Consider the following 24,183-nt stretch of genomic DNA (forward strand, 5'->3'; position numbering starts at 1 on the left):
CCAGAAAATAGTTCCAAGCAGCGTAATCAAACCCTTGACAAGTTTGAAGCAAACTTAATAGCAACAAAGGAAAGAAGAAATGTGACTGAGATCAAACCCCAAAGATCACATCCAAGTTGGATAGTGAAGTCGGAATGACGTTGTGGCGGGTGAAGAAGAGATGCAATCGATATCAAAACACACAAAGATCCTGTTCCGCATCCAAGTCGGATAGTGAGGTCGGGATGATGTTATGGTGGGTGAGTTCTCGTTACTTGCTGCGTCTAACCTTGTCGCCGGCGCATCTCCCGAAGCGCGGTGTAGAGCATGGATTCCCGAGCACCAGGCGTCATGGCATGGAACTCGGCTGTTTCTTCCCGAAATCTTTCCTCTTGGATAGGACGACACGAGGCACTTTTCTTAAATCCGAAGGGCGTATTGACCTGTTGCGCTACAGGATCAGGCGTCACAAAGAGGCCAGGTGACACTCCTGTCAACTCTTCAAGTTTAGGAGCAGTAGCAGCGCCGGTAGGAGTATCTCCGAGTTCAGGGAATACTTTACTCTTGCTTTTATTCCTGTCCTTTCTTGTGCTACTCTTCTTACTCACTCGAACTGCAGGGCTCGAGGAGTTGGGAAGTGGTTGCGTTGTCGCGGAAGATGCACGACCAATGCTCGAGCTAAAAATGTCCTCAAGAGACGGAAGCTCAGACGAACAAGCTGTCGACGCTGGACTACACAGATGTTCGTTGAGTCGTTGCCTTTTCCTGCCTAAGGGAGTCGGGGTGCCCATCGCAGCGAGCCTCTGCTCCATCGACTTGCTTCGGATAGCAAGAGCAGGCTCCACGGAATCTGATGCTTTTCGTTTTCGTGATGCCACTTCTCGTTCTTCTTCATCCACAGAACGAAGTACGGCGGCCGCTGTCTCTTTTTGACCTTTAGCAGCTCTAATCATGCCCCGGTACCTCTGCTCGTAGTGACGGAGTTGAGCCATTGTCCTTGGAGTGACAATCGGAGTACGAGGCTCAATGGACTCGAGGACCGACCCTCTATGCTGCCGGTTGGGTTCATCGGGATCTTTGTAGGTATGGTCCTCGTTTTCATCTTCATATAACTCCTCGAAATCATCGACAACTTCGTCTTCGCCTTCATCCTCTTCAGAGCCATCTTCAAGTCTCGTCTTGACTTCGTCCTCATTATCAATCTCTTCCTGGGCTTCTTGAACTTTGTGATCAATGTCATGATCAGCTTCTTCAAGATTCTCATGAGCACTTCCAGAATCATCATTGCCCACGTCATTATCCGCGTCATTAGTCTGGCCATGCCTAATACCAGCTTCGGAACGATCTTCTTGCTTATCGACCACATGTCCGAGCTGATCCCGCAGGCGCTTCTCTAGACCTGGTAGAAGGTCCAGTACCATAGACATGACAGCCTCGGTATTTCGGATTGCGTTAGAATTCTTTCCAGAAGCCTCTGTACGATTCATGAGGTATCTCAAATATAGCTGGTACGACTCCGGAGAGCTGTTGGCCTTCAAAAGGGGCGGCCGGGTCAGAGACTCGAGTGCCTGTAGCCTTTCCCGTAGCTTGTCTTCAGCCCAACGGAGAATCCTCGACTCTGCGAACTCCATCAGTTCATCTTTGACAGTAGGCCAAATAGAAACTTCAAAGTCCAATGCTTCTGCTACTTTCTCGCTCTGGGAATTGCTCTCATGGCTGGCCTGAGGGTTGTGGGGGGCATCTAAGCGGGAACTGTTTCGACTTTGCTCAGCAGCCTTTTTCCATCCTGCTGCCTCCAAGAGATTTCGGTTTTCAGAACAAAACTTTGCAGCATATAATTTGTTCCATTGGTCAAGCAGTGCAACGAGCTCGGAGCCTGATGCCGCAGGTCCATCCTTCGCAAGTTGGAATCTGCGTGGTTCGCACCATTTTTCCACGCAGCCTTTCACAAGTTTCCACTTCTCTCGTCGTAAGGCCTTCCCTCTGATTTGCTGTGAAAAATGAACTTTGTGCCCAATAGTCTCCTAGAACTGTTGGGCTTCGCCATCGGAACGAAGATATAAGTCTTTGAGCTCCAGACATCTCCTAAGAAGAGCCTTCTGTTCATCTTCCTTATTGTGACCTAGATTAATCACTATGTCTGATGACTGCTGTTTGTTGGTTTCTTGTCCATGGGTCTCGGGATGGCGCATAGCAATGGGGCGGTAACCGGCAGGTTGAAGATCACTGCGTATACGTTTACGTTGACTGAGATCATACTATTAAGAGCTATTAGTCCACATTTAGACCAAAAACTGTGCCCATGTCAAAACTTACCATGTTGCTAGTTTCATTATTGGTTGGCGGTTGTAGTTGCCGACTGCTTGAAAGGGGCGTCTGCGATTCTAAAGTTCCAGCGTCGCATTGCCCAACTTGTTTCGTTCCCTGGGCCGACACGCTTTCAAGTGCTTTTGGTGTCTGGTACGGCATGCCATAGCCCCGTCTCAAAGACGGCTCACGGAACTGACCTGGAGGAAGTTTGGTCATCCGATTATCGTGGTGACCGGTTCCCGCGTCCTTGATATCAATACTTGGGTCACTGATAACGCTCCTAACTTCCTCAGGTAATTTGTTCGATGCCTTGGTATGGGTGTTGCTCGCGAGGTGACTACCAAGGCCTGCAGTTGAAGTGGCGGTCGGGAGGCAATCATTTATCCAGGAATAGGATGACTCCTCGCGCTCTTCTCTAGATCTCTGAACGAGAGGTGCTTCAAAATCCTTGCGAGAAGAACTTTTCTTCTTCTTGTAGGAACTCATGTTCAGGAGCGAGTGAAAGAAGCTGGGCTGGTAGTCAAAGGTGCTGAAGAGTGTGCAAGAGGGGAAATGGAAGCAAAAGAAGAGCTGAAAATAATAGTGGGAACCAATTTAAAAATCTCAATGAGTAAGGAAAGAGAATGAAGAAGAGAGAAGTGAAATATTTGTGGTGGTGGAAATTGGAGGAGATTGCTAGCATTGAAGCTCGCGGTGCGAGGCAACTGGCGGCGGTGGGCATGCAGCCGAAGAGCCGAGAAGATAGTGAGCGTGATTCAGAGCTGCGATCCAGTGAAAATAAGAGAATTCTAGGCGTTCTTGGGAATATGCCCTGTGAGAAATAGCATGCCATGGGCATGTGTTTAGGGCTTGACAACGAGATTATACCTAGGTGCCTCCTCAAGACTTGAGGATTCTTGACGAACTCATGTGAGTATTGAGGATCTCACTTCGGTGGTTCCCTTATCTACATCCAGAGGGTTTCATTATTGCTCCAAGCTCTGTAATGTTGCCAGCATGCTCTTGTACATCTTTTCGCGGCCCTTGGCAGGTACATAGTCTAAGGGATAGCCTGTAACGCTCAGGATGACATGGTTTGCCACGGTAAGACCAAAGATGGCGGGCATTGTGCCAAGCACTGGGGCGCTTAAGCTAAGGCTTGCACCTTATACTCTTTCACATAATGAATCATGTTATCTGGATGGTCGAGGATTGGAGGGAACCCCCTGTTGGTATGGAAGTCAAGCTACAAGGCCAAAACGATGCTAGAAGAGACAAGGCCTCTGTGGAATCGGCTGCCTATAATTGGCCAGTTTGCCTTTGGTTTGTGACATATAAAAGGGCTGTATTCAACGTGCTCCCCATGTAGTTCATCTTCAACATCGTCGAACATCAACTCAGCAACTAGGTGTCTGCCATGAGGAACTCTCTTTTCATCTATGTCAAATTCTACTGCTGGCCGATGATCATGCCTCACTTGTTTTCCATTCACCCTTCGTCAAAATTAACCCACAACTACTCCATACCAACGACATCCCCTTGGCCAAGTCGAAGAAACATCGAAGGTCCGACCATGACACCGGAGACAACCTCTTCCATATTTTCTTTTAATTCAACGCTTCGTAACAGCATCACAAACAATACAACGCCAAACTCATAACAATCACCAAGGCACCAGCGCTCCATCTGAGTCGATAACCTGCTGTAGTCGCTGCGGCATGAAGTCGACCCACATATTGACTCTCTCGATATCGAACCCTGTCCACACCTCTCTGACCATCTTCTGGAGAGTCTCGTCCTCCCAGTCCTTGGGCGCATCCAGATTCCACTGCTTGCGCTGGGGCCACAGGCTGTCGAGCGGGTTGAGGTCGGGGCTATCGCCGCAGTTGTAGTAGTATCGTAGGCCGTGCTCATCTTTCCATTGCTGAACCAGATTAACCTTGCTTGCAGCGCCATGGGCAAAAGCCTCGCAGTCTTCTTCGAGGATGAAGCTCTGGGGGCCGGTGGTTGTGAGCCATGGCTTGACCGTCTTCTCGAGGATGTGGTCTTTGTACTCTTGCATGGTCATGACGCCTGTGCAGTTCGGGCTGGTAGAATCTTCGTAAAAGACGGCTTCACTCTTGAACCCGTAACCTACAGCAACCCAAGCGTGGGCCTTTCGCAAGTCGCGTGGCCATTCAGCCTCGGGAGTAGTTGCGCATGTCTCACAGAACCGTTCACCAGGTCGGGGAATAAGACGCATCTTTCCATCAAGGCCAAACCCAAAGTGGAGCTCAATACTGAACCGGATGGCTCTCCAGTCCTGTGGATGGGGGTACGCTTCAAGCATGCGTCTGGCATATTCGACTCTCTTCTCACGAGCCTTCTTGTGCACCCAGGTCCTCGGACATCCCAGGCATCGTCGGTAACCCAACGTTCCCATTGTTCTGTGCAGCGTCCTGGGGTTCACATCAACCTCAACACCAGCTTCCTTGGCCAATCCATGCCAGTTCAAGTTAACATTGATGTAGGCATCATTCCAGAGAATCTTCTCCATCTTCTGCTGATCTTCTTCAGAGATTTTGAGGGGTCTCCCACGCGTTTCCTCCCATTCGGGATCATTGCGCTTAGACGCGGGGACGCTCAACGCGGCATAACCTTGAGATCGCGACAGATCAAAGTGCCGAAAGATGGCTGACTTGTTGACAGGCAGGCCCTGAGACTCGAGGTACGAGATGGTGCCTCGAACCATGGCCTTCTTTGGCGTGTCGCCATGCTTATATCCGGACGGCATACTGAGGGTCGCGTTGCCCGTTATAGAGGGGTTCTTGCGGTGTAAGTGGGTGGAGAGAATGATTGGGACGGTGGTGTTTGGATGTTTTTGTCTGCTCTCATTCTTCGCGCGGCAAGTGGTGAGGGGTCAAAAGTTGGCGGTGATCACGTGGCATGGCTTGTTTCACAACACGCCAGCTCTTCTTTCATCGTCACAATGGCGTTTGATGAAGCAAATAGATTTGAATCGGTGGTTGGGAATACGTGTAGAAACGTGTCAATTACTTTCATTGACGGTTTGCATGCACACAGACGCTATTGGAGCAGGGATATTTTTCGCCGTGTCTTATGATGAGTGTAAAAGCAGCGTATTCCCAAAGCTCAAGCAAACGGTCATGACACTTCATTGTAAGATACACAATCAAGGTGATAAAGAGTTTCCAGTTTAATTAAAATAATAATTAATAATAACTTCGCATCTTTACCTCCACCCAAGGCCTAGTGGCCAGTTTACTTGCATTGCAAATTGTTTTACAGCACGAGGCTGAAAATCTGTCAAATGGTTTACCCTGTACCAAAACAGATCTATCAAAAATCCAACCGAACCAACAATTCAACAGATAAAACAGGCCAAAGTACCTGTGATATGACTGAGTAACTTGTTATCAAATGACGGCTGTCGAATTCGGACTTACCATCATGCGTGTTTGTAACAAGAAGTGATTGTTAATTCATGGTCAACTATTACGGTTGTTACGCCCTTAAAGCTTCTTAACACGTTCATGGCTCCATTAAGCTTGGATGTTTTGCCTTTTCCAACATCAAGGGCAAGATGCACAAGGACCGGATGAATGATCATCAGATGTGTTGATTCAAAATCTCGTCATCCAACCGTGGATGACGGTAAATTACGAAGATAAAACCGCTCTATAGTCTCACGAGACCTCTCATAAGCATGCCTTCTACGTCCAACCAAATACCCGCACATTCCATGTAGTAAACGCCGTGAAATGGAGCAGATATGTCCACCATCTATCCCAAATGTACAGCTTGATTCTCAAGCCCCAGGAGCCTTTCCAAACGGGTGGCCCGATCAAACGCCTAAGCTTTTCCTGCCTCACGGACTGACATCATAAACTTGTCCTCGGCACCCACCTCTCCGGCGACTCTGGCCGAAGAGACCTTGGCGTTTCTTCCATCAAGAATTGTCTTCACTTCGTCGGCAGTCTTAGCGCCGAGAAGCGTCATCTCCCTGCTGAGAAGAAGTGCAACAGCAGCTCGAATTAGGAGTGCATCTCCTTCAAAGACATATACGTCCCAAAGACGGGCTGCTTCATCTATCGCCAAGTGTTGTGTGAAAATGGCTGTCAAAATTCCTGAAAAAGATCGTTCCAATTCGGCAGTAGGGATCTTCTTGGTGAGGTGCGCATGAAGAGGGGCAGACTTGAGAGAAAGTGTCTGCATGATGAGGTTGAATGCGGACGCTTGTGCACCCGGATCTCCAGTGTAAAAGGATAGAGGCAATGGGCGGTTGAGGACGTTGGCAAGTGCGACGAATGCAGACGCGGCATCGGGCAAGTTCAGGAGCAGTAAGGCAGCGATGGTCTGACGGACTTGGTTAGCAACTCAGGTGGCACGAGGTGGCTGTTGTACTTACATTGCAACCACGGACATAGCCAATGTCGCTTCTGTACATGGCATATGCACTCAACACATCAACAAGACTTTGGTGCAATGGTCCTTCAACTTCAAAAATCCGGAGATCCTCCCACGTCTTCTGTGCAGCATCCCTTCGGATATCTTGGAACCATCTTGCCCTTCTGGCATCCTCCGCGTCGCCCTTATCGTCCTTGACTCTGCCTTCAATCTCTTGAGCTCTAGCAAGTGCTGCTTTGAATGACGTTTCTGACAGTCCCAGTTCATTGCCGATTGCTCGACCCCAGATTTGACCTCGGCTTCGGGGTGCGATTCCCTTCCACCATAGTTCTCTTGTCCTACGCTCGCGAATGGCATCGCTCCAACGTGGGATCACGTCTCTCTCCCAAATTTGCATCAGGTTGTCAGCTGTGCTGTCTCGTCCCTCGATCTTGGCCTTTCGTGAGGCTTCGCGTCGCTCCTCAGCCTTGGCACTTGCTGCCATCATCTTTTGATATTCCTTCAGATGCCGGCGCTCCTCGGCGGGGTCTTTGGGTGGCAGCCACGAGGGTCGTGTCCGGCTAAGAACAGCCTCCTTCTCCTTCGAAACGGGAAGAGGGTCGATCATGATATTTGTCTTGCGAAGAGGTGGTAGTTCGGGAGTTGATTTGACACGCTGCTTCTTGTCAAACGTGTCGACAGATCGTTGAGTAGCATTCCAGGTGTTGGGGCGCTGATTCGCGGGGCGCTTGGCCTGCTGTTCCTCCATTTCGTTGGCGTGTTCCTCGAGCTTCTCTGTTAACGTCTTGGCCTCTGCGTTCAATTCCGCCAACGCAGCGTTCCAGCTGTGTGCCCGTTGCTTGGCTGGGCTGCGAGGATTGTCATCAGTCTTCCAAGTTGGCGATCGAAGAGAGCCTTGAGCTTGCGCGACCGCGGGTGTTCCATTACCGACACTTCTAACTCGTTCTTTGGATCGATTGGGGGACGGAGAAACGGAGGATGGCCGACTAGGCGTGCGCTCTTGCATGGGCCGGGGGGAGAGTGGCACATTGTCCAGGAACATGCCGTCGGGGATATCATCGCCATCGTCTTCATCACATTCTCGCTCAAGGTCGGTAAAAGATTTGCGATCGCGGCCGGCCTGCCAGCTGCCTCGGCGAGGCTTTTGAGGGAAACTCGGGTCTCTCGGATCCCTCGGGTTGAGCGAATAGGCAGGGCTTGGGCTTCGCCGTCGAGGAAATGGGAGAGATGCCGAGGATGGGCTTGTCAATGTCTTTGGTCGTGTAGCAGAAAGAGGCTCGGTCAACGCGCTCAAATTGGTGCTTCTGGGGTTGGAGGTATATACATTGGTCTCGAGGGTTGGGAATGGTGGTCGGGCTTTGGAGGCAGTTTTGCCTGCTGCGAGGGTTCGGCTCGAGGGGGCTTTGACTAGAGTGGGACGGACATCGACCTTCGATGGGCTCTTCAGGGTCACGGTGTCGTCGTCGAGACCAATTTCCTCAAAATGACCAACGTCGGCCAAGACACTGCCATCGTCACTGTCGAAAGATTGAAAGGAGGAAGTCTTGGAGCTCTTTGAAGTCGTCATCCCTGGCGGAGAGTCGGGGCTGGGGAGAACACTGCCGATATCAAGAGTACGGATCATTGTCGCATCTCCAGGGGAAGGACAAATGGCTGGACGAGAGGACTCTGTCGACTCGCCCGGAGGATCTCAAGCAACTAGACCTCTTCTGATTTGGGTCTTTTGTTCGTCAATTAAGAGTGAATTGGTTCGAGATCGTGGCTTGCGATGTAGTCGTTGTTTGGCTTGGACGGCTCTTCTGTTTTGTTCGGCGGCGCTGTGCTAGGATGCTTTGCTTTGTCGGTTTTGGCGGTAACCGTTGTTATGGGCACTGAATATCGGGGTTGGAGGGAGCCGTTTCAAAAATGCCGGGGTTTGCGAGAACCAAATAATAGGGCCAAAATGAAGTCGTACTAAGGAAGTCTGGTATGGAAAAGGGATACGAAATAGCGAGGGAACGAAGTGAAAGGAGGCTGAGGCCGAAAGTTGTTTTGCTGTGCTGGTAAGAGCGATATAATGGTATCAATCGATCAACGAGAGACTAGGGTTGAATAGCTTAAAGAGGATGGATAAGAGAGACTCCCACTCTCATAGGGAAACGACCGAACTCGAAGGAGGGAACAAGATTTTGTAACCCCGGACAATGGTAAGCGGTCGCGGCCGGGATGACGAGATATTACCCAATATTAAGCGCGGAGTTGAGAAGAAGTGGCCTCCAAAACAAAGGGGGTGATTAGTCTAAAGTTGAAGGGTTTGAGACAAGAAGACGATTGAAGAATGAAGAAATGATGCAGTGCCGAGAGTAGAGACAAGAAGAAAAGGGAAAAAGATGGGGAGATGACAAGGAGACGACGGAAAACGAGTGAGATTCAAGCAGCAAGGCAAGGAAGTTCAAGAACAAGAAGTCAAGATAAACCGGGAAGTGGATGACGATCCCCAAACGAGAAACGAGGACAACGCCAACGCAGCCAAGGAGATGATCCCACCCACACTGTTGATGGGAAAACGATGGAATGCTTGTACCCCGTCATACTAAAATAGCAAGCTCGTGACCTTTGCCTTATTTTTCAAGGTGTGGGCTGTCATGGATGTGGACATGGCCTTATCGGATCAAGCCACTCCAGGGGCTTGCACCGTGAATCTTTTTGGGAGACTGTGTAAGACCGCTAATTGATACAGGACTCGAAAGAAATGCAGACAAGCAATCAATTTCTGTAATTTATGATTTCATGCGATGAAGTCAAGCTACCATTTCTTTGCAACTACAGGTGCTATCATGATCATTGATTCTTATAAGAGCCTACAATTGTAGCACTCAGGTTAACGATGGTCTCTGTCCAACCCGTAAAAACGATCAACAATTCATGACATATCCTCTTTTCTTACACCATCAACCATCTCGATATTCATCGAGTTGTGTCTACAGTGCTAAATGGAAGCGGGCCCTTGTCAATTAATCTCGGCGGCATATGCGCGGCTAATGAACAAGCACAGCCAATCATGTCTCACAACTCCAAGATTTTCAGCTCGCATGTCAACATGGAATCTCAAACGTTGAAAAAACAAGCAATTTCGCGATTTATTTATAATGACCCCTCGAAGCCCCTCTGCTGGGGTTTGCGGGTGATGACTCCAAGCTTCTTAATAAACTCTCATATCGAGGGACCTTGTCAATCAACCGTGCTGAGGCTTGCTTACCCCTGCCCCCTTGTCCTGCGCTATCTCCAAAAATGTGACTTCATCCGTACGTGTGCATTATTACATTTTGACCGTACATCGATTCATATCCCCAAATGCCCAATCTCACACATGGCGTTGAACTTCCTTACTTGCTTCGACGTCCACAGCTCGTTCCGCCTCCATATGTCCTCTGCCGTTTCTCGGTATCCGCCCGCATTTTGGCGATCAGACCGGCCCCGTTGAGATCGGAATCGGAATCCTCGGATTCACTCTCAGCGTCTGTATCCCCCGGAATGAGAAATGCATCCACATCTTTGGGCTGCGTCTTCTTCTTCTCTCGGCGCCTCGCTTTCTTTTGCGTTAGGGCGGCCTTGTTTCTGTTCCGCCGTCTGATTTCCTGGTTCTGCATGGCCTCCTCAACAAACGTGTCGAGTGCCTTTTTCTTTGCTGTAAAAAGCGGAATCGGCGAGCCTGCAAGTCTTGAAAACTTCATTGTAAGGTTGTACCAAAAGTTGCTGTATTGCTTGCTGGTCTTGATTCCTCTATGTTCTAGTTCCACTGCTACGGCTTGTGATTCGCGCTCACTTAGGGACGCCGGCGTGCTCCAGTCGATTTCCCAGTTGTACTTTTGATTGGACTCGTCGCTTGTATCGTGATTGAAGCCTTGCCTAGCGGCGATTTTCTTCTTGAACAAAGCAACTGTGGGCTTGATAGCGTGTTCTGAGACGCCATCTCGGATTATCGGGGGCTTGATTTCTTTCTCAGAAGGCTTGATCCAGTGCTTGTCGGTCCCTGGCTCCAACTGTTGCTCCTGAAGCTTCTTCTCGAGTTCATCTTCAGACTCTTCTATGTCTGTCGTGTCGTTGACGCGGGGATGTCGCTTTGCGACAACCTTCGTGGGTGTTTCTTGTCGTGAGGCTGCATTGCTGGCAGCAGTATCGTCAGGGATAGATGGCAAAGGCGTGAATTCTTTTTCTTAGATTGATGTCAGTATATACACCTTGACACAAGAGATGTGACCTACTTTGTTGAAGCCATCGAGCTCCCTTTGGAAGTGGCGGCGTCCAGTTCTTGGGCAGAAGCCTCGGCAATGTCATCGCCTTGGGCATAACAACCCGGTGAGGAGGTGTTGAGTAAAGCTTCTTTTTGAAAGAGCTTACCTTGGCGGCAGTCCCATTCTATGAGACTCTGCGTTCAGAAGGCCGGACAGCCTTGGCTTGCTCTTTGCTCTGCTTTATTCGTTCTGTAGGTGATGAAACGTCGTGCTCGTCTCCAGAAAGGGGAGAAATATCAGGGAATGGAGAGTACACAGTCTCGTTATCACTCGCACGACCTCGTCCACCCGAGCCCTTAAGGATACTCTTCAAGCCGATAAGCGACTCCCGATGGTGAGGTCGGAACGGCGATGGTGTACCTGGAGTGTGGCTCTGCATAAGCTTCTCACCACTGTAAACTGGCTGCAGCTCATAGATTGATGGCGAAAGACCATTCTCAGTTTTGATCGGAGTGGAGAAATTATTCTTCGAATTGCCGAACGCATTGGTCAAATCCTTATCGGCCGAATCAAATATGGCCTCTTCTTCAAGTGTTGCAGAGACAGTTTTCGGAGAGACGTCTTCCTGTGGTAGCTGATATGACATAGGTGGCGATGATCTAACATCCTCATTACCTTCCGCCTCGTTGGTATTGGCGTCATGGGAAACCTCATCGTCACTTAGGTCAGGAAGTCCTTGGTATTCCTCCTCACTGTCTTCGTCGGAATGTGACTCGTATTGCTTCAAAGCAGAAATGTTCACGGGGTTTGAGTAACTCTCCTGCTTGATGTTCTTGATGCTTTCTTCGGCGGGGTCTTCTTCATCGTCTGAGGATTGGGCATATACTGAGCTGCTCTCTTGCTTGATAGGGTATATGTCTCCATCCTGAGACTCTTCGTCATTGCTACCTTCGTCATCGTCGGAGTTGTATCGCCCAATACTCTCTTTCTTGATGAATTTCATGTCACTATCGTGAGCTTCCAACTTGATTTTCTTCGCCGCGGAATCATCGTGCTGATATTCAGGCGCGGTGGAGAAGGGCACATCATGGCTGGGAGACGGGCAATTGCTGCTGGAGGTTGAAGGAGCTTTCTTCGTCTCAGGGCACTTAGTCCAATTCCACAAAGGAGCCATGATATCATCCGGGGACGCCGCCCTCTGTTCATGGACGGGAAGATTGTTCTCAGGAGCGACAATGGGGTTGTAGGTGTTGCTACTAGTAATACGCTCAATAGTAGTGGCTTGGGGATTCTGGACGTTGAGAGCGGGCTCGACTGGTGTTTGCAGAGCTGGCTTGGCCGGACTGGTAGTCTCTTCATCTGAGAAATCAGAACTATCGGAGGACTCCTGGGTAAGATCGATGTGCAAAGTTGTGCTTGGTGTGGTGTCGCGTGCAACAGCTGAAGTGGCAGGCGTCGGCTGCTTTGTCACAGAGCGAGACTTGGTCTTGCACTGAGCTGCAACCTTTCGTTGCTCATGAGAGTTCTCGTCCTTGGTATCTTTGTCGGCTGTAGCACGATGTTTGGCAGCCTTTCGCCTTGGGGACACCAGAACCTTGACAACCTCACAGTCTGAGTCGGGTTGATCTTCGTCGTCTGCATCGATGGACACAGGGGTATCGATTGAGTCGCCAACTCGTCGTCGCTTGACGTTGGCTTTCTGTTGTTCGAGTTGATGGCGCTTTCTTGGAGAGAGCTGAACCTTCTCATTGTCGCAACCCGACTCATTATCATTTTGGATCGCATCCTCATTCTGGCTGGAATTAGGAGGCCTATGAGCTGGAGGGACAGAAGTGCTTCGGCTTGGGCCTGCAACATTTGAGGTGAGGTTAGGCAAAGGTGCGTGAGAGGGTACAGAGGCTGCTTGTCGCCGGCCAGCAGCTGGTTTCTTGTTCTGTCCTGACGATGTTGCGCTTTTTGCGAGAACAGATGCTTTGATAGAGGCATACCCTCGCTTGACTAACTCCTGTTGATCAGTCCTGCGCTTCTTGGAAGGACGAGCTCGTGGGCTGGGGGCGACAAGCTTGCGCTTTGGCGACGGCTGAACTTTTTCGATTACACAGTCTGAATCAGAGCTCTCTCCAGATGAAATATCAAATGGTGTATGCGGTGAGTCTCCTTGCACTAGTTGAGTTGCTCGTTTTGGAATTTGTTGGCCTTGACTACTCGTGGCGACTCGTTTTTTAGGGGGAGTTTCGGGGACACGTTCATTGCGTCCCTCCAAGCGACGCTTCTTCGTAATTTGGGGGGATGACATATTTTTGGAGATTGGGGTAGAGGGAATAGATGGATGTAAAGATGCTGCACGGGGCACTAAGGTTGATGCCTGTGATCTCTGCCTCTTGGGCTTTTGGCTTGACTTAGGCATGGTCTGTTGTGACTCTGCGCGACTTTTGTTGGGTGAACTCGACTGGATGCCACCTTTCGCGGCCTTGGTTGGCGACGGTTTGTGACGCTTTTCGGTGCGCAATTTGGATTGCTGAGAGGACGGTGAAGATGAAAAGAAGTCGACAATCTTGGATTGCTCCATTGGTTTGGCGATGTCACTCATAGAGCGAAGAACTCTGCGACGAGAAACACCCTGCTGGAGCAATAAATGATGGCGAATGGAAGACTTGATTTTCTGAGATTGACGAGATATGACAGGCTTTCAGAAGAAAATAATAAAGCAGCAGATAGCTATATGACCTTTGGGATGCTGATGATGCTGAAGTAGAAGTATTTCGCAAGAGCGTGATGATGCTGGCGCAGTAAATGAATGCGAAAACGTGAGCACAAAGAGGCGGGAGAAGAGTTAACAGGAGAATGCAAAGAAAATTGCCATTCAATAAACACAACAATGGAGGCGAGCGACAAATAATGCGCGCCAGTGTTTGCCAGTGTCAACGTCAAGTGACAACGGCAAGGCAGCGTCAAAGAGGAGTCCCGGGCTGCTGGCACTGGCACGACACTGCTCATTCAAAAGCACGTATTTATGGGAAACTCATTGTTCGTCATAAGGCAAGGCTCATTCACGATGGTCCTTTTTTCCATTTTTCCAGCATCTATGGTATCATTACAGATCATCATGGTCTATGCATATTGACTCGTCCTCAACGGCTACCTAAACCAGCCTTACATACGCTCTCGTCGACGAGGAGCTGCCCGGATGATATCGTCCACTCGAAGAAGAAGCTGGTTGATAATGTTAGAATTCTGTTTTCAAAAGTCTTTGGTAAGTACTTACCTCTGCGGCTTCGCTGGCCGAAGACACCACAGCCTTCTTCAACTTGTAACTCTCGATAACACCGAGATCTCGCATATCAGTAATACCACCACCAGGGGTCATCAGGTCCAGGCCGTAAGTGGTAAGACCATCGTAGAGAGCCTTGCGTAATCTGGCAACAAGGTCACCAGAGTCGAGACCAGCGTTGTCGGCAAGGATAGTGGGAAGTTGTCGAAGAGCGACGGCAAAGCTAGAGACAGCCAGTTGTCGCTTACCCTCAACTCGGGTAGCAGCGCCTTCAACCGCCTTGGCCATGAGCATCTCGGCACAACCACCGCCAAGGGTGGTTCGGGGTTCCTTGACAGTCTGTGACAGAACAGCAAGGGCATCATGCAGACTTCGCTCGGCCTCATCAAGGAGCTGTTCTGTGGCACCTCGAAGGACAATTGTGCAAGCTTCACCACCAGCAACACCGGAGAACTTGATGAGAGTATCTTCTCCAATAATAACCTCCTCGATAACGTCGCAGTGGCCAAGCTTGACTTGATCGGGATGGTCAAAGGTCGAGGCAATCTCACCGCCTGTGACCAGGGCAAGACGCTCAATACCGTCGAAGTCAGCATGCTCAATTGACATGATGCCGGCATCAGTAAACAGCTGCTCGGGCCAGTTGTAAATGAGCTGTCGGTTGATGAAGCAGTTGATGCCGTGTGCCTTGATCTTCTCAACCTTGGCCTTCATCTTCTCCTTCTCGGCCTTTTCAAGTTCAGCAAGCTTGCTTGTTGAACCAACCTTAACACGGGCACCAAAGATCTTGACCTTGTCGGTGTCCATGGAGGTGTTGGCCACCAGAATCTTGGCCTTCTCTAGTCGCTTGGGCTGGTTGACACCGATCTTCTTATCGAGAATGAAACCTTCGTCAAGGTATGAGTCACTGAGTTTGCCTCCGGCCTTCTTGATGATCTGGATGTGGTTGAGGTCGGACGACTTGAGTCGGAGGACGGCATCAACGGCCAATTCGGCGAACTGTTTGCGGTCCTGGGCCAGGACCTTGGAGCTGAGTGTTGTTCGGGCAATGGCGAGCAGATCTTGTCGGAAGGCTTCGGGGTTCTTGCTGTGATCAACGGCTGATCCTTCCAAGGCCTTCAGCGCAGCCTGGCTGGCTATCCGGTAGCCCTCAATAATAGTCTGGGGGTGGATCTTCTTGTCGACCAGCTTCTCCGCCTCTCTCAATAGCTCGGCAGCGAGAACAGCAACGGAGGTGGTACCGTCACCGACTTCGTCGTCTTGGACCTTCGAAATATTGACCAGAACCTTTGCGGCGGCGTTATCGAGGGCGATCGACTTGAGGATTGTGGCACCGTCGTTGGTAACCATGATTTCGGCGGTGGAGCTAGCATCATGTTAAAAGGGGGGTTGTCGAGACCGCAAGATGGGCGCAACGTACGCTGACTGGAGAATCTTGTCCATACCCTTAGGACCAAGGGTGCTCTTTACGAGGTCACCGACGGCGATGGCACCGACAAAGGCGGCGAGACGAGCATTCTCACCCTTTTCCTCAGTAGTGCCCTCCTCAAAAATTTGGGTTGGTTGGAAAGACTAGGAGGGGCATGTTAGCATACGGCATACTCGATATGAGAAGACGAAGTGTTTCAACAAACATTCCTCACCAGAAGAGGAAACATACCATGATGGGCTAACAATACGACTTTGTACACGGCGAAACCTATAAAAACGTAAAAGGTTATCGTCGTCGTCAACGTCAATATGCTTCAGCCTTGGGGTAGACGTTGCAGCCTTTTTTTCTGGAGCTCCCATCCAGCTTAGCAAACCGCAGCCCCTCCACTCCAGGGGCCAGCAAAGCCCACACGTGATTTGCCCCGCGGTGGGAGCCGCAAGCTTCGGGCCAGTATTATCATTTCTCCGCATCACGCACACTTTCGTTGGAAAGTGAAGCAGAACACCAAATTTGTGCTGCACTAGGTTGGCACCGCAACATCAAGACTCCGCACGTTCCCGAGCGACATTCTGCGCCGTTCTAGACAAGCCTTTGCGTGTCTTCCAGAGGTCATATCTCCCGCGCGCAAAAAGGCCATTTCCGCAAACCTGTGCTCGGTAGCCGAACCCTCCCAAACCCTCGAAAAAAACCGTACAGAAACGAGTGAGAGCGGGGCATTTTTTCTTGCACCCCTCCAACAACCAAATATCGCCCATCATGGCGCCCTCTTTCGACCACCTCCGCGAGGCCGACCTTGACGATGACGAGTTCAACGAGGATGATATTGATATCTCCGATCTGCGAGAACGATTCGAGGTTTCACTGGAACAAGGCTATGACAGCTTCGTGGTTATCGATGGCCTGCCCCAAGTCACAGAGGATCAGAAGCCCAAGCTTGTCAAGTTCTTGTTGAAGAAGCTCAACACAGTCGGCAAGACACGCGAGGACTTGATACATATGCCCATGGGTGACGACGGAAAGTCTTTTCGGTAGGTGCCATGCTTGGAACTGAAGATGCATCGAACATGAAGCTGATCCCGTTTTTAAGATTCGCCTTTGTCGAATACTCTTCGCCCGCTGAGGCTGCTGCCGCTACTCGCGAGCTCGACCTCACCCCCCTCGACAAGAAGCACACTCTCCGCGTCAACAAGTTCACCGATATCGAGCGATATGGACGAGAAGGTCGTATCGACGAGACCTACCAACCCCCTCACATCGACGAGTTCACCGAGAAGGAGCATCTGCGATGGTTCCTCAAGGATCCCTCAGGCCGCGGCCGAGACCAGTTCGTTATGTACAAGGGCGAGAGCGTCGGCGTCTACTGGAACAACGAGAAGGATCAACCTGAGAACATCGTTGAGCGACAGCACTGGACTGAGACATTTGTTCAGTGGTCTCCTCTCGGCACATACCTCACCTCTGTTCATGCCCAGGGTGTTCAGCTTTGGGGCGGTCCTTCATGGACACGACAGGCCCGATTCGCTCACCCCTTCGTGAACCTGGTTGCTTTCTCTCCCGGTGAGAAGTACATCGTCACCTGGTCTAACCGCCCTATCTCCATCCCCGACGAGGGCCACCCCGCCCTTTCGATCGACGACCATGGCAAGAACTATGTGATCTGGGACATCGCTACCGCTACTCCTCTGCGATCTTTCGCCAACCTCGAACCCCCCAAGGTGGAGGATGGCAAGCCCCCGCCTAAGATGCAGTGGCCCGCCTTCAAATGGTCTGCTGACGACAAGTACGTTGCCCGTCTCAACCCCGGCCAGTCCATCTCCGTATACGAGCTTCCCCGCATGAACCTTCTCGACAAGACCTCCATCAAGATCGAGGGTGTTGTGGACTTCGACTGGGCTCCTGCTACCCCCAAGCGCGATGGTGTCAAGAACTACGAGCAGCTGTTCTGCTACTGGACCCCTGAAATCGGCAGCAACCCCGCCAAGGTCGGCTTGATGAGCATTCCCTCAAAACAGGTCGTTCGATCCCTGAACCTCTTCAGCGTTAGTGACGCCAAGCTTCACTGGCAATCCGAGGCCGCCTACATTTGCGTCAAGGTCGACCGACACTCCAAGTCGAAGAAGTCTCAAGCAACCACACTCGAGATTTTCCGTGTCAAGGAGAAGGGTGTCCCTGTTGAGGTCGTTGACACTATTAAGGATACCGTTATCAACTTTGCCTGGGAGCCCAAGGGTGACAGGTTTGCCATCATCTCCACAACCGAGCCCGTGGGCGTTACTGCTGTCCCCCCTAAGACTGCAGTTTCTTTCTTCTGCCCTGAGAAGGCTAAGAAGGGCCAACAAGTGGGTAACTTCAAGCACCTCCGAACGCTTGACAAGAAGAACAGCAACGCCATCTACTGGTCACCCCGCGGTCGCTTTGTTGTTATTGCCACCATTGCCAACCAGCAGAGCTCCGATCTGGACTTCTTCGACCTTGATTTCGAGGGCGAGAAGCCCGAGTCCGACAAGGACCTTACCGCCAACCTCCAGGCTATGAACACCGCCGACCACTACGGTGTCACAGATGTTGAGTGGGACCCTTCAGGCCGATTCGTTGCCTCATGGGCTTCTGCTTGGAAGCACTCGGTATGCTCCGTGTATCAAACCTATTATGATATTTATACTGACCTGATTTAGATGGAAAACGGCTACCACATTTACGATTTCAAGGGCGAGGCTCTACGAGAAGAGCCGCTTGAGAAGTTCAAGCAGTTCTCATGGCGCCCTCGGCCCCCGACTCTGCTCACCAAGGAGGAGCAGAAGGCTGTGCGCAAGAACCTTCGAGAATACAGCCGCGTCTTTGAGCAAGAAGATGCTGACCGTGGTGCGTCTGCTGACTTGGCTGTGGTTGAGGCTCGCCGACATATGCTCGAGGAGTGGTACAACTGGCGCGAGTCCGTCGAGGCTGAGATTCTGGAAGAGCGCGAGGCTCTTGGCCTACCAAAAGATCCCCATGCTCCTCTGCTAGAGGCTTACACAAAGTCTCTCGAGGGCTTAACATCAGAGGCGGATCGGGTGATTGAGGAGATTGTGGAGGAGGTTCTTGAGGAGAGTGAGGAGATCCTCGCATAGACGTCTTCACTGCATTTGCATGGGAGTGATTTGCTTGTATCTCGGTAGAAAAACTGGTCAGGGCGAGGGGTCACGTAATGAAATTCTTTGTCATGTTCACACGCAAGATAGGTCCATTTCCTTGGACTTTCTAAAAGCATTTTTCGGAGTATTCTCTGCTCATACATATCACTTGCTCGCCATCGTTCACTGAGTGAAACGTGGTGTTTCGGCTACTTGGAAAAAGGTTTGATCATGTTGTCGCATATCTACTATGTAGGACTATTGCAACATGACCGTATCGTCATATGCTTAGGAGAGTATCATGATTACATTATCATAAGCTTAGGAGCATATTTGCAAGGCTTAGGATAGTCTCATGGAAATACGAGTCAGGATTGAGCAGCAAATATGTAAGAGCATCCTAAAAAAAAAAAAACTCAAAGTGCCTTCTTTCCTGTCTACAGGGGCGCAGGCTCATAGTATTCGCGGAAGCGGTCCGACTTTTCCCACTGCACGTTCCATACAACGTTCCAACAAGTCAACAATAGCATAGGGAACCTAACAGTCCAAAATGCAAGGTAGCCTTCGGGAAGAGGTCCGACGGTCCTTTTGAGTGCCTCAGGCATATCTTCGTAGTGATTCTTCTTATTTCGTAGGGCCCGAAGCAGATCAAGAAGGCGGGAACCGGTATATTTGCGTTGCTTGCCGAGGGAATCAACGAAATCACGCGGCAAGACCCTCAAGAAGTCACTCCTAGTCACATCCCCTGCGTGCCTCTCAAGCTCGGCCAGGGCGGGCGAGGGTGGGTCCCTTGGCTCCTTCTCAAAGTGATCCGAGACGTCGCAGAGGAACGCGAGCCTCTTCTTTGGGGACCAGAAGAAGGGATGGGCCATGATCTCCTTGGCATTGGGACGGTTCTTGGGGTCTGCTTCAAGCATAGAGGCGATAAGGTCCTTAGCCTCGTAGGCAAAGTCGCCGAGAGAGTCAAGAAGGTCCAAGTTATACTGCCCTTTTCGAATGTTGACTTCTCGCATATAGCGATCGCCGCAATCAAAGGGATGTGATCCGTTGGTCAAGACATAGAAGAAGACCAGTCCAAGCGAGAAAATGTCGATCGCACGAGTAGCACGCCGAGGCATCATATTGTCATCGACCAAAACCGAACCAGAGCCGCTTTGGGTGCTGGCCTCCATCATGGCACCTTCTCGAGCGTCGTCGTCGAGCAGAAGCTCGGGAGCACGCCAGCCTGATGTTCCAGCGGCACGGCCCGTAGTGGCGCCGAAGGACGATTGCCCGCCTTCCAACTTCTTGCAAAGTCCGAAATCAGAGACCAGCATTCTAGGCTTGCCATCCTTGCCCATATTGACCAGAATATTCTGTGGCTTGAGGTCACGATGGACGATTCGGAGCTCGTGTAAGTGGCTGATGCCGTTGGTGATCTGATAAAGGATATTCGGCAAGTCATGTCGGCCGGCGTTGGCAAGGTCCCGGAAATAGTTGGGCTTTTCGACCACGTCTGCTAATGAAGCGGCGCAGCGCTCCAGGGCAATGTAAAGAAATCCATCGCGGATCTGTTGGGAGTAATATCGAATGACTGGAAATGTTAGGGCGTTTGTTCTTCAATAGTATAATAGCTTACCATTCGGGTGATCATCACTCTCTCTTAACAGCCTTGTTTCTTGGGACGCGATGTCATAAAACTGAATCAACATGCGTTTGACGGCGACCGCTCTTCCGTCGAATTTGCCAGCAAAGACTAGAGTGCCATTGCTTCCTGTGCCCAATTGCTCATCTGTGTTCACCTCGATGTTTCCCATACGGATCGTCGAGCCTGTCACAGACTGCATGTCGTCATGTACGGTCATTACGTCCGGCTCGAGGCTAGGCCTTTCACCCAGCTTCTTTGCGTTGTTGACCGCATCCTCGACAGTGGCCGTGGCCGGGTCATCGCCTCGAGATAGGGAAGCTTCTTGAGCACGACTCTTACGATGCTTGACACCCCCACGTCTACCTCTGTGAGCCTTCTTCTTCTTCTCAGGGGCTCCACCATCCTGACTTTCATTTGTGGCCGTAGCCTTGGTTTGAGGTTGAGGTTGAGGAGTATCAGGAGTATCACCTGACCTCTTGGTGGGAGTCTTCCTCTTGGGCTTCGGAGTCGCTTCCCTATCGCTGAGCTCTACCTCTTTGATAGGTGTTTGGGGGGAAGTTCCGGGCTCCAAATTGGATGATTCAGGGGCAGGGACCACGGATTCTTTGACCTTCTCCTCAAGATTGTCTCTCGGTGCTGCGGGCTTTGGTTCTTCGTTCACTGAGCCGGCCAAGTAGTCAACGTTGCCGTCAGTGTCGCTGCTATCGACTTCATCCGGTTGCTCCGTGTAGACAGGGGCCTCAACAAAACCCAGTATATTTTGCAATTCGTTCCAGAAACCCCGTCGCTTCCCACGCTGGAGGTGACGACGGATGTTCTTGTTGTTGAAATAGAGTAATGAAACAAATATGATGATGACCACGGGATTTGTGATGAAATCCTTGACACTTTGGGCGGCAATTAGAGGCACCTTTTTGACGTTGGTAAAAAAGGTAGGCTCATCCGAAAATGTCAGCTCCGTGGTTTTTGAATCATTATTCTCCAAATCGTCATTGTCATCGTACACGTCATACACTTCTGGTCCTTCTATTGCACCGGCAGGCAAACTTGGCGTGTGTGTGCCACCTCTGTTATTGACAGTGTCGAGGAAATGTGTGCCTACCAGGACCTTCGAGAGTTTAGTTTGGTTGATAGTGTCCCAAGAGGGAGCAATGTCCCACCAATCGGGGCGGGATAGTTGAGCGATGGGGGCATGGATAATAAGAGGATACGATCGTCCAGACATGACATACCAATCCCCAGTCCGAGTCTGGTTGAGAAAGATACTGTTACTGCGCATACGGGCGTGGGTCTCATCTTGCGGGGGCATCGGCGGTTGAGGAAGGACCACAAGATCGGGATTGCTGTCGGATGTAGCATCTCCTGGTCGGCATACATCAAAAACTCGGGCTACAGGTGCTGCGAAGTGTTCGCTGAAAAGTGGCTCTGCCTTTTCGGACCTTGCGTAGTCAAACGCATAGACCTTGCCGTCGTGCTGGCTTGTGATGTACTTCTTATCTAATGAAGACTGGTGCTGTTGAAATAGGTCGCTGTCGTAGTTGTTGGGGCTCCACTCAGAGTACCTAAGGGTAGCGATGGGAAGACCGTCCTCACGCCGCTGGATACCAACAGTATATTCGGTCCTGCCCAAAGTGATTGTTCCAGTAGAGCTACACTCCTGGTTATTCTCGTCGTACAACGTGTCGGGGCGTGCGCAGCTTTCGGCTTCATTAACATGAGATCCTGTAGCACCGAACCATTTCAGAACTCTCCCTGTGGCTGCATCAAGAGTAATCATGGTAGTCTTTTTGTCGCCAGTATAGACGACGGGAGAGCTCTCGTCGGCGTAGGGGGCCAGTTCTTCGACAAGCTTCTTCATGGTGAAGCCTGTTTTGACAAATCCACGATTAGAATCGGGGGCCCAGAGGTAGATTCCGCCATCACGGTTAGGCTCAACAGCCCAAACATAATGGTCGACTTGGTGATAATTTTCATCGAGGATGGACTTCTCCGAGCGGTGGTGTTTGGTCTCTACCATAGGGTGGTCGACTTCGAGATGCCAACGTTCTTTTCCGGTTCGCCGGTCGTTGGCGTATAGGTCTCCATCGACGGTCGCCAGAAGAACAAAGTCTTCCACTTCCCAATCCTTCAGACTCCGCGCAATCTGCGGCGAGGCAAGCCCAGAAGCAGGAATGCTGCTGGACCGTTGATATCGTGAAGGGTTTGGTGCTCCTACGGACTGAGCCGGAGCCAAAGTTGCGAGGGCGCTCGCATCGTCAGGGATAATTAAATGGTCGTTTTCGTATTCTCTCTTGCGGTTCTTGCGGACAGGCTCGATCTTCTTCTGCTGCTGCTGTCGCTGTCGCTGATTGGGAACGGAAGCCCGCTTTACATTCTTGACAGTCTCGCGGGCCGACTTAGTCACGTCAACGGGGGTCGCGGCCCATTGATGTACGGCATCATCGGCTAACTGCTGACTGCGGCCGCCGGGGCGTTGCAGTTGTGGTAAAGCTGGTTCGACTGGTCGATGCTGCTGCTGAGCATCAACAAGCTGTAGCCAGGGTAGAAGGATGATAGCAAAGGCGATGAAGAGTCTCTGTTGCTGTGAGGCCCGACGCCCCTCGCCCGGAGGTCGTCGCAGCATTTTCGATCAAGTATTACGATGTGAATGATCACATGGAACCCATTAGATACGGTGAGAAGCTTAGTGCGGCGGACGTGAAGCGGCAAAGGCCATAGAAGGGATGGAAGGGACGAGATTCGATATCTTGGTTGGGCAGTCACGTCACACCACAAGATTGGCCGTCGTTCGTTCGTAGGAAGGTGCGGAGGCGACGCGGTAGGAGGGGAGCGCAGAAGGTTAAAGTTGAAGCAGACCTCACGCGCTGACGATTCAACCGCAGCTAACAACGATATTGATAAAGATACTGATAAAATGTGATTCGAGATGGAATGGAGGGCAGGTTGGAAATGGAATATGGAGGAAAGGTTGGGGTAGGAGCCCGGGTTTTACCAGTGACCCCTTCTTTTTGCCCTGCCCTGGAACTGATACCCTTGGAGGGTAAGAAAAATACGTATGCAGGAATCGTATACATTATGATGATTCTATGTTAATTCATCCTAAAAATTGCATTCCCTATCCTAAGCTTTTAGTATCTTTTAAAACTTATGATGAGTTTTTAGAAATTTTATTTAAGATCATAATAGAATTACATGGTTTTGAAGTAGAATTGTGATGACTTTCTCTTTTTCTTTCACCCTCCAGCCATTGCTGACACGGGCGGGCAAACCAGCATGGCACGGGCGGTGCAGAAGGCCAGAGACTGACGAGGAAGTATATCAGTCGAGGGGAGAGGGGTTATGGCTTGCGCCAGGTATGCAGGCCGTGTTGCCAGTCAGTTAGTTCTTACTGTAGGCGATCCAGAGCATCCCGCCATACGACGATTGATCAAGGACCAAGACTCGAGTGTAAGACAGCGCCGCACAGACTACATCCGAGTTTTTGGGGGCTGTATTGATAAAAACTCGATCTCAAATGTCTAGCTGTGGTTAAATCGAGGTTCCCTTGCATTGTTAAGCATGTGAAGGCTGAAGCTGTGTCATCTAGGGTCAAAGAGCGATGCAGGGAGAAAGTAATTCTTGCGAGAAATGGATAGAGGAAGACGAGGTGCTGCGTTCCCCGCTGGGAGTTATGCTGGAAGCTTTATCCTCCAATAGACATTCGCAATTCATCAGTTACAGTTTCAAAGCTGTTGGTACTCCGTATCGGTGATGATAATCGCCAACCTGAGTTGACTCTTCACACTGTTCTGTCCTGACTTTCTCTTTTTGTGGGCTTCGCTTGTGAGCACCCGGGATCGGATGGTCTGTGC

General features: G+C 50.7%; 7 protein-coding genes across 7 annotated transcripts; 1 reads left to right on the forward strand and 6 right to left on the reverse strand.

Annotated features, from left to right (window-relative positions):
- Positions 1 to 263: 263 nt before the first annotated feature.
- Positions 264 to 2,775, reverse strand: FOIG_12441 (uncharacterized protein; the record flags this gene model as incomplete). The annotated part of the gene is made up of 3 exons (XM_031213344.1): positions 264 to 1,962; positions 2,011 to 2,237; positions 2,296 to 2,775. The coding sequence occupies 3 exons, from the start codon at positions 2,773 to 2,775 to the stop codon at positions 264 to 266; spliced, it is 2,406 nt and encodes an 801-aa protein (XP_031057089.1).
- Positions 2,776 to 6,120: 3,345 nt separating this feature from the next.
- On the reverse strand, positions 6,121 to 8,299 carry FOIG_12442 (uncharacterized protein; the record flags this gene model as incomplete). Its single annotated transcript, XM_031213345.1, has 2 exons — positions 6,121 to 6,624; positions 6,677 to 8,299. The coding sequence occupies 2 exons, from the start codon at positions 8,297 to 8,299 to the stop codon at positions 6,121 to 6,123; spliced, it is 2,127 nt and encodes a 708-aa protein (XP_031057090.1).
- Positions 8,300 to 9,840: 1,541 nt separating this feature from the next.
- Positions 9,841 to 23,509, forward strand: FOIG_12443 (translation initiation factor 3 subunit B). The gene is made up of 3 exons (XM_031213346.1): positions 9,841 to 16,620; positions 16,680 to 18,216; positions 18,268 to 23,509. Exons 1-3 carry the CDS (start codon positions 16,349 to 16,351, stop codon positions 18,700 to 18,702), a joined length of 2,244 nt encoding a protein of 747 aa, XP_031057091.1. The 5' UTR covers positions 9,841 to 16,348; the 3' UTR covers positions 18,703 to 23,509.
- On the reverse strand, positions 10,041 to 11,004 carry FOIG_12444 (uncharacterized protein; the record flags this gene model as incomplete). The annotated part of the gene is made up of 2 exons (XM_031213347.1): positions 10,041 to 10,870; positions 10,920 to 11,004. The coding sequence occupies 2 exons, from the start codon at positions 11,002 to 11,004 to the stop codon at positions 10,041 to 10,043; spliced, it is 915 nt and encodes a 304-aa protein (XP_031057092.1).
- Positions 11,074 to 13,479, reverse strand: FOIG_12445 (uncharacterized protein; the record flags this gene model as incomplete). The annotated part of the gene is made up of 1 exon (XM_031213348.1): positions 11,074 to 13,479. One exon carries the CDS (start codon positions 13,477 to 13,479, stop codon positions 11,074 to 11,076), a length of 2,406 nt encoding a protein of 801 aa, XP_031057093.1.
- Positions 13,850 to 16,942, reverse strand: FOIG_12446 (T-complex protein 1 subunit beta). Its single transcript, XM_031213349.1, has 4 exons — positions 15,821 to 16,942; positions 15,581 to 15,732; positions 14,155 to 15,526; positions 13,850 to 14,102 (listed from the first exon to the last, which is right to left on the reverse strand). The coding sequence occupies exons 1-4, from the start codon at positions 15,821 to 15,823 to the stop codon at positions 14,043 to 14,045; spliced, it is 1,587 nt and encodes a 528-aa protein (XP_031057094.1). The 5' UTR covers positions 15,824 to 16,942; the 3' UTR covers positions 13,850 to 14,042.
- Positions 18,848 to 23,350, reverse strand: FOIG_12447 (IRE protein kinase). The gene is made up of 2 exons (XM_031213350.1): positions 20,324 to 23,350; positions 18,848 to 20,278 (listed from the first exon to the last, which is right to left on the reverse strand). The coding sequence occupies exons 1-2, from the start codon at positions 22,953 to 22,955 to the stop codon at positions 19,143 to 19,145; spliced, it is 3,768 nt and encodes a 1,255-aa protein (XP_031057095.1). The 5' UTR covers positions 22,956 to 23,350; the 3' UTR covers positions 18,848 to 19,142.
- Positions 23,510 to 24,183: the final 674 nt, after the last annotated feature.

This window comes from Fusarium odoratissimum, assembly GCF_000260195.1.
Source record: "Fusarium odoratissimum NRRL 54006 unplaced genomic scaffold supercont1.26, whole genome shotgun sequence".
Classification (NCBI taxonomy): Eukaryota; Fungi; Ascomycota; class Sordariomycetes; order Hypocreales; family Nectriaceae; genus Fusarium; species Fusarium odoratissimum.

Bases quoted from the DNA above. Each gene is read 5' to 3' on its own strand.
- FOIG_12446 (XM_031213349.1), bottom strand. The intron at 15,527-15,580 runs GTACGTTGCGCC...ACATGATGCTAG, and splicing joins GACAAGATTCTCCAGTCAGC to CTCCACCGCCGAAATCATGG. The intron at 14,103-14,154 runs GTAAGTACTTAC...ATTATCAACCAG, and splicing joins CGGCCAGCGAAGCCGCAGAG to CTTCTTCTTCGAGTGGACGA.
- FOIG_12443 (XM_031213346.1), top strand. From the start codon at position 16,349: ATGGCGCCCTCTTTCGACCACCTCCGCGAGGCCGACCTTGACGATGAC. The intron at 16,621-16,679 runs GTAGGTGCCATG...CCCGTTTTTAAG, and splicing joins GACGACGGAAAGTCTTTTCG to ATTCGCCTTTGTCGAATACT. The intron at 18,217-18,267 runs GTATGCTCCGTG...GACCTGATTTAG, and splicing joins CTTCTGCTTGGAAGCACTCG to ATGGAAAACGGCTACCACAT.
- FOIG_12447 (XM_031213350.1), bottom strand. From the start codon at position 22,955: ATGCTGCGACGACCTCCGGGCGAGGGGCGTCGGGCCTCACAGCAACAG. The intron at 20,279-20,323 runs GTAAGCTATTAT...TAACATTTCCAG, and splicing joins GAGTGATGATCACCCGAATG to TCATTCGATATTACTCCCAA.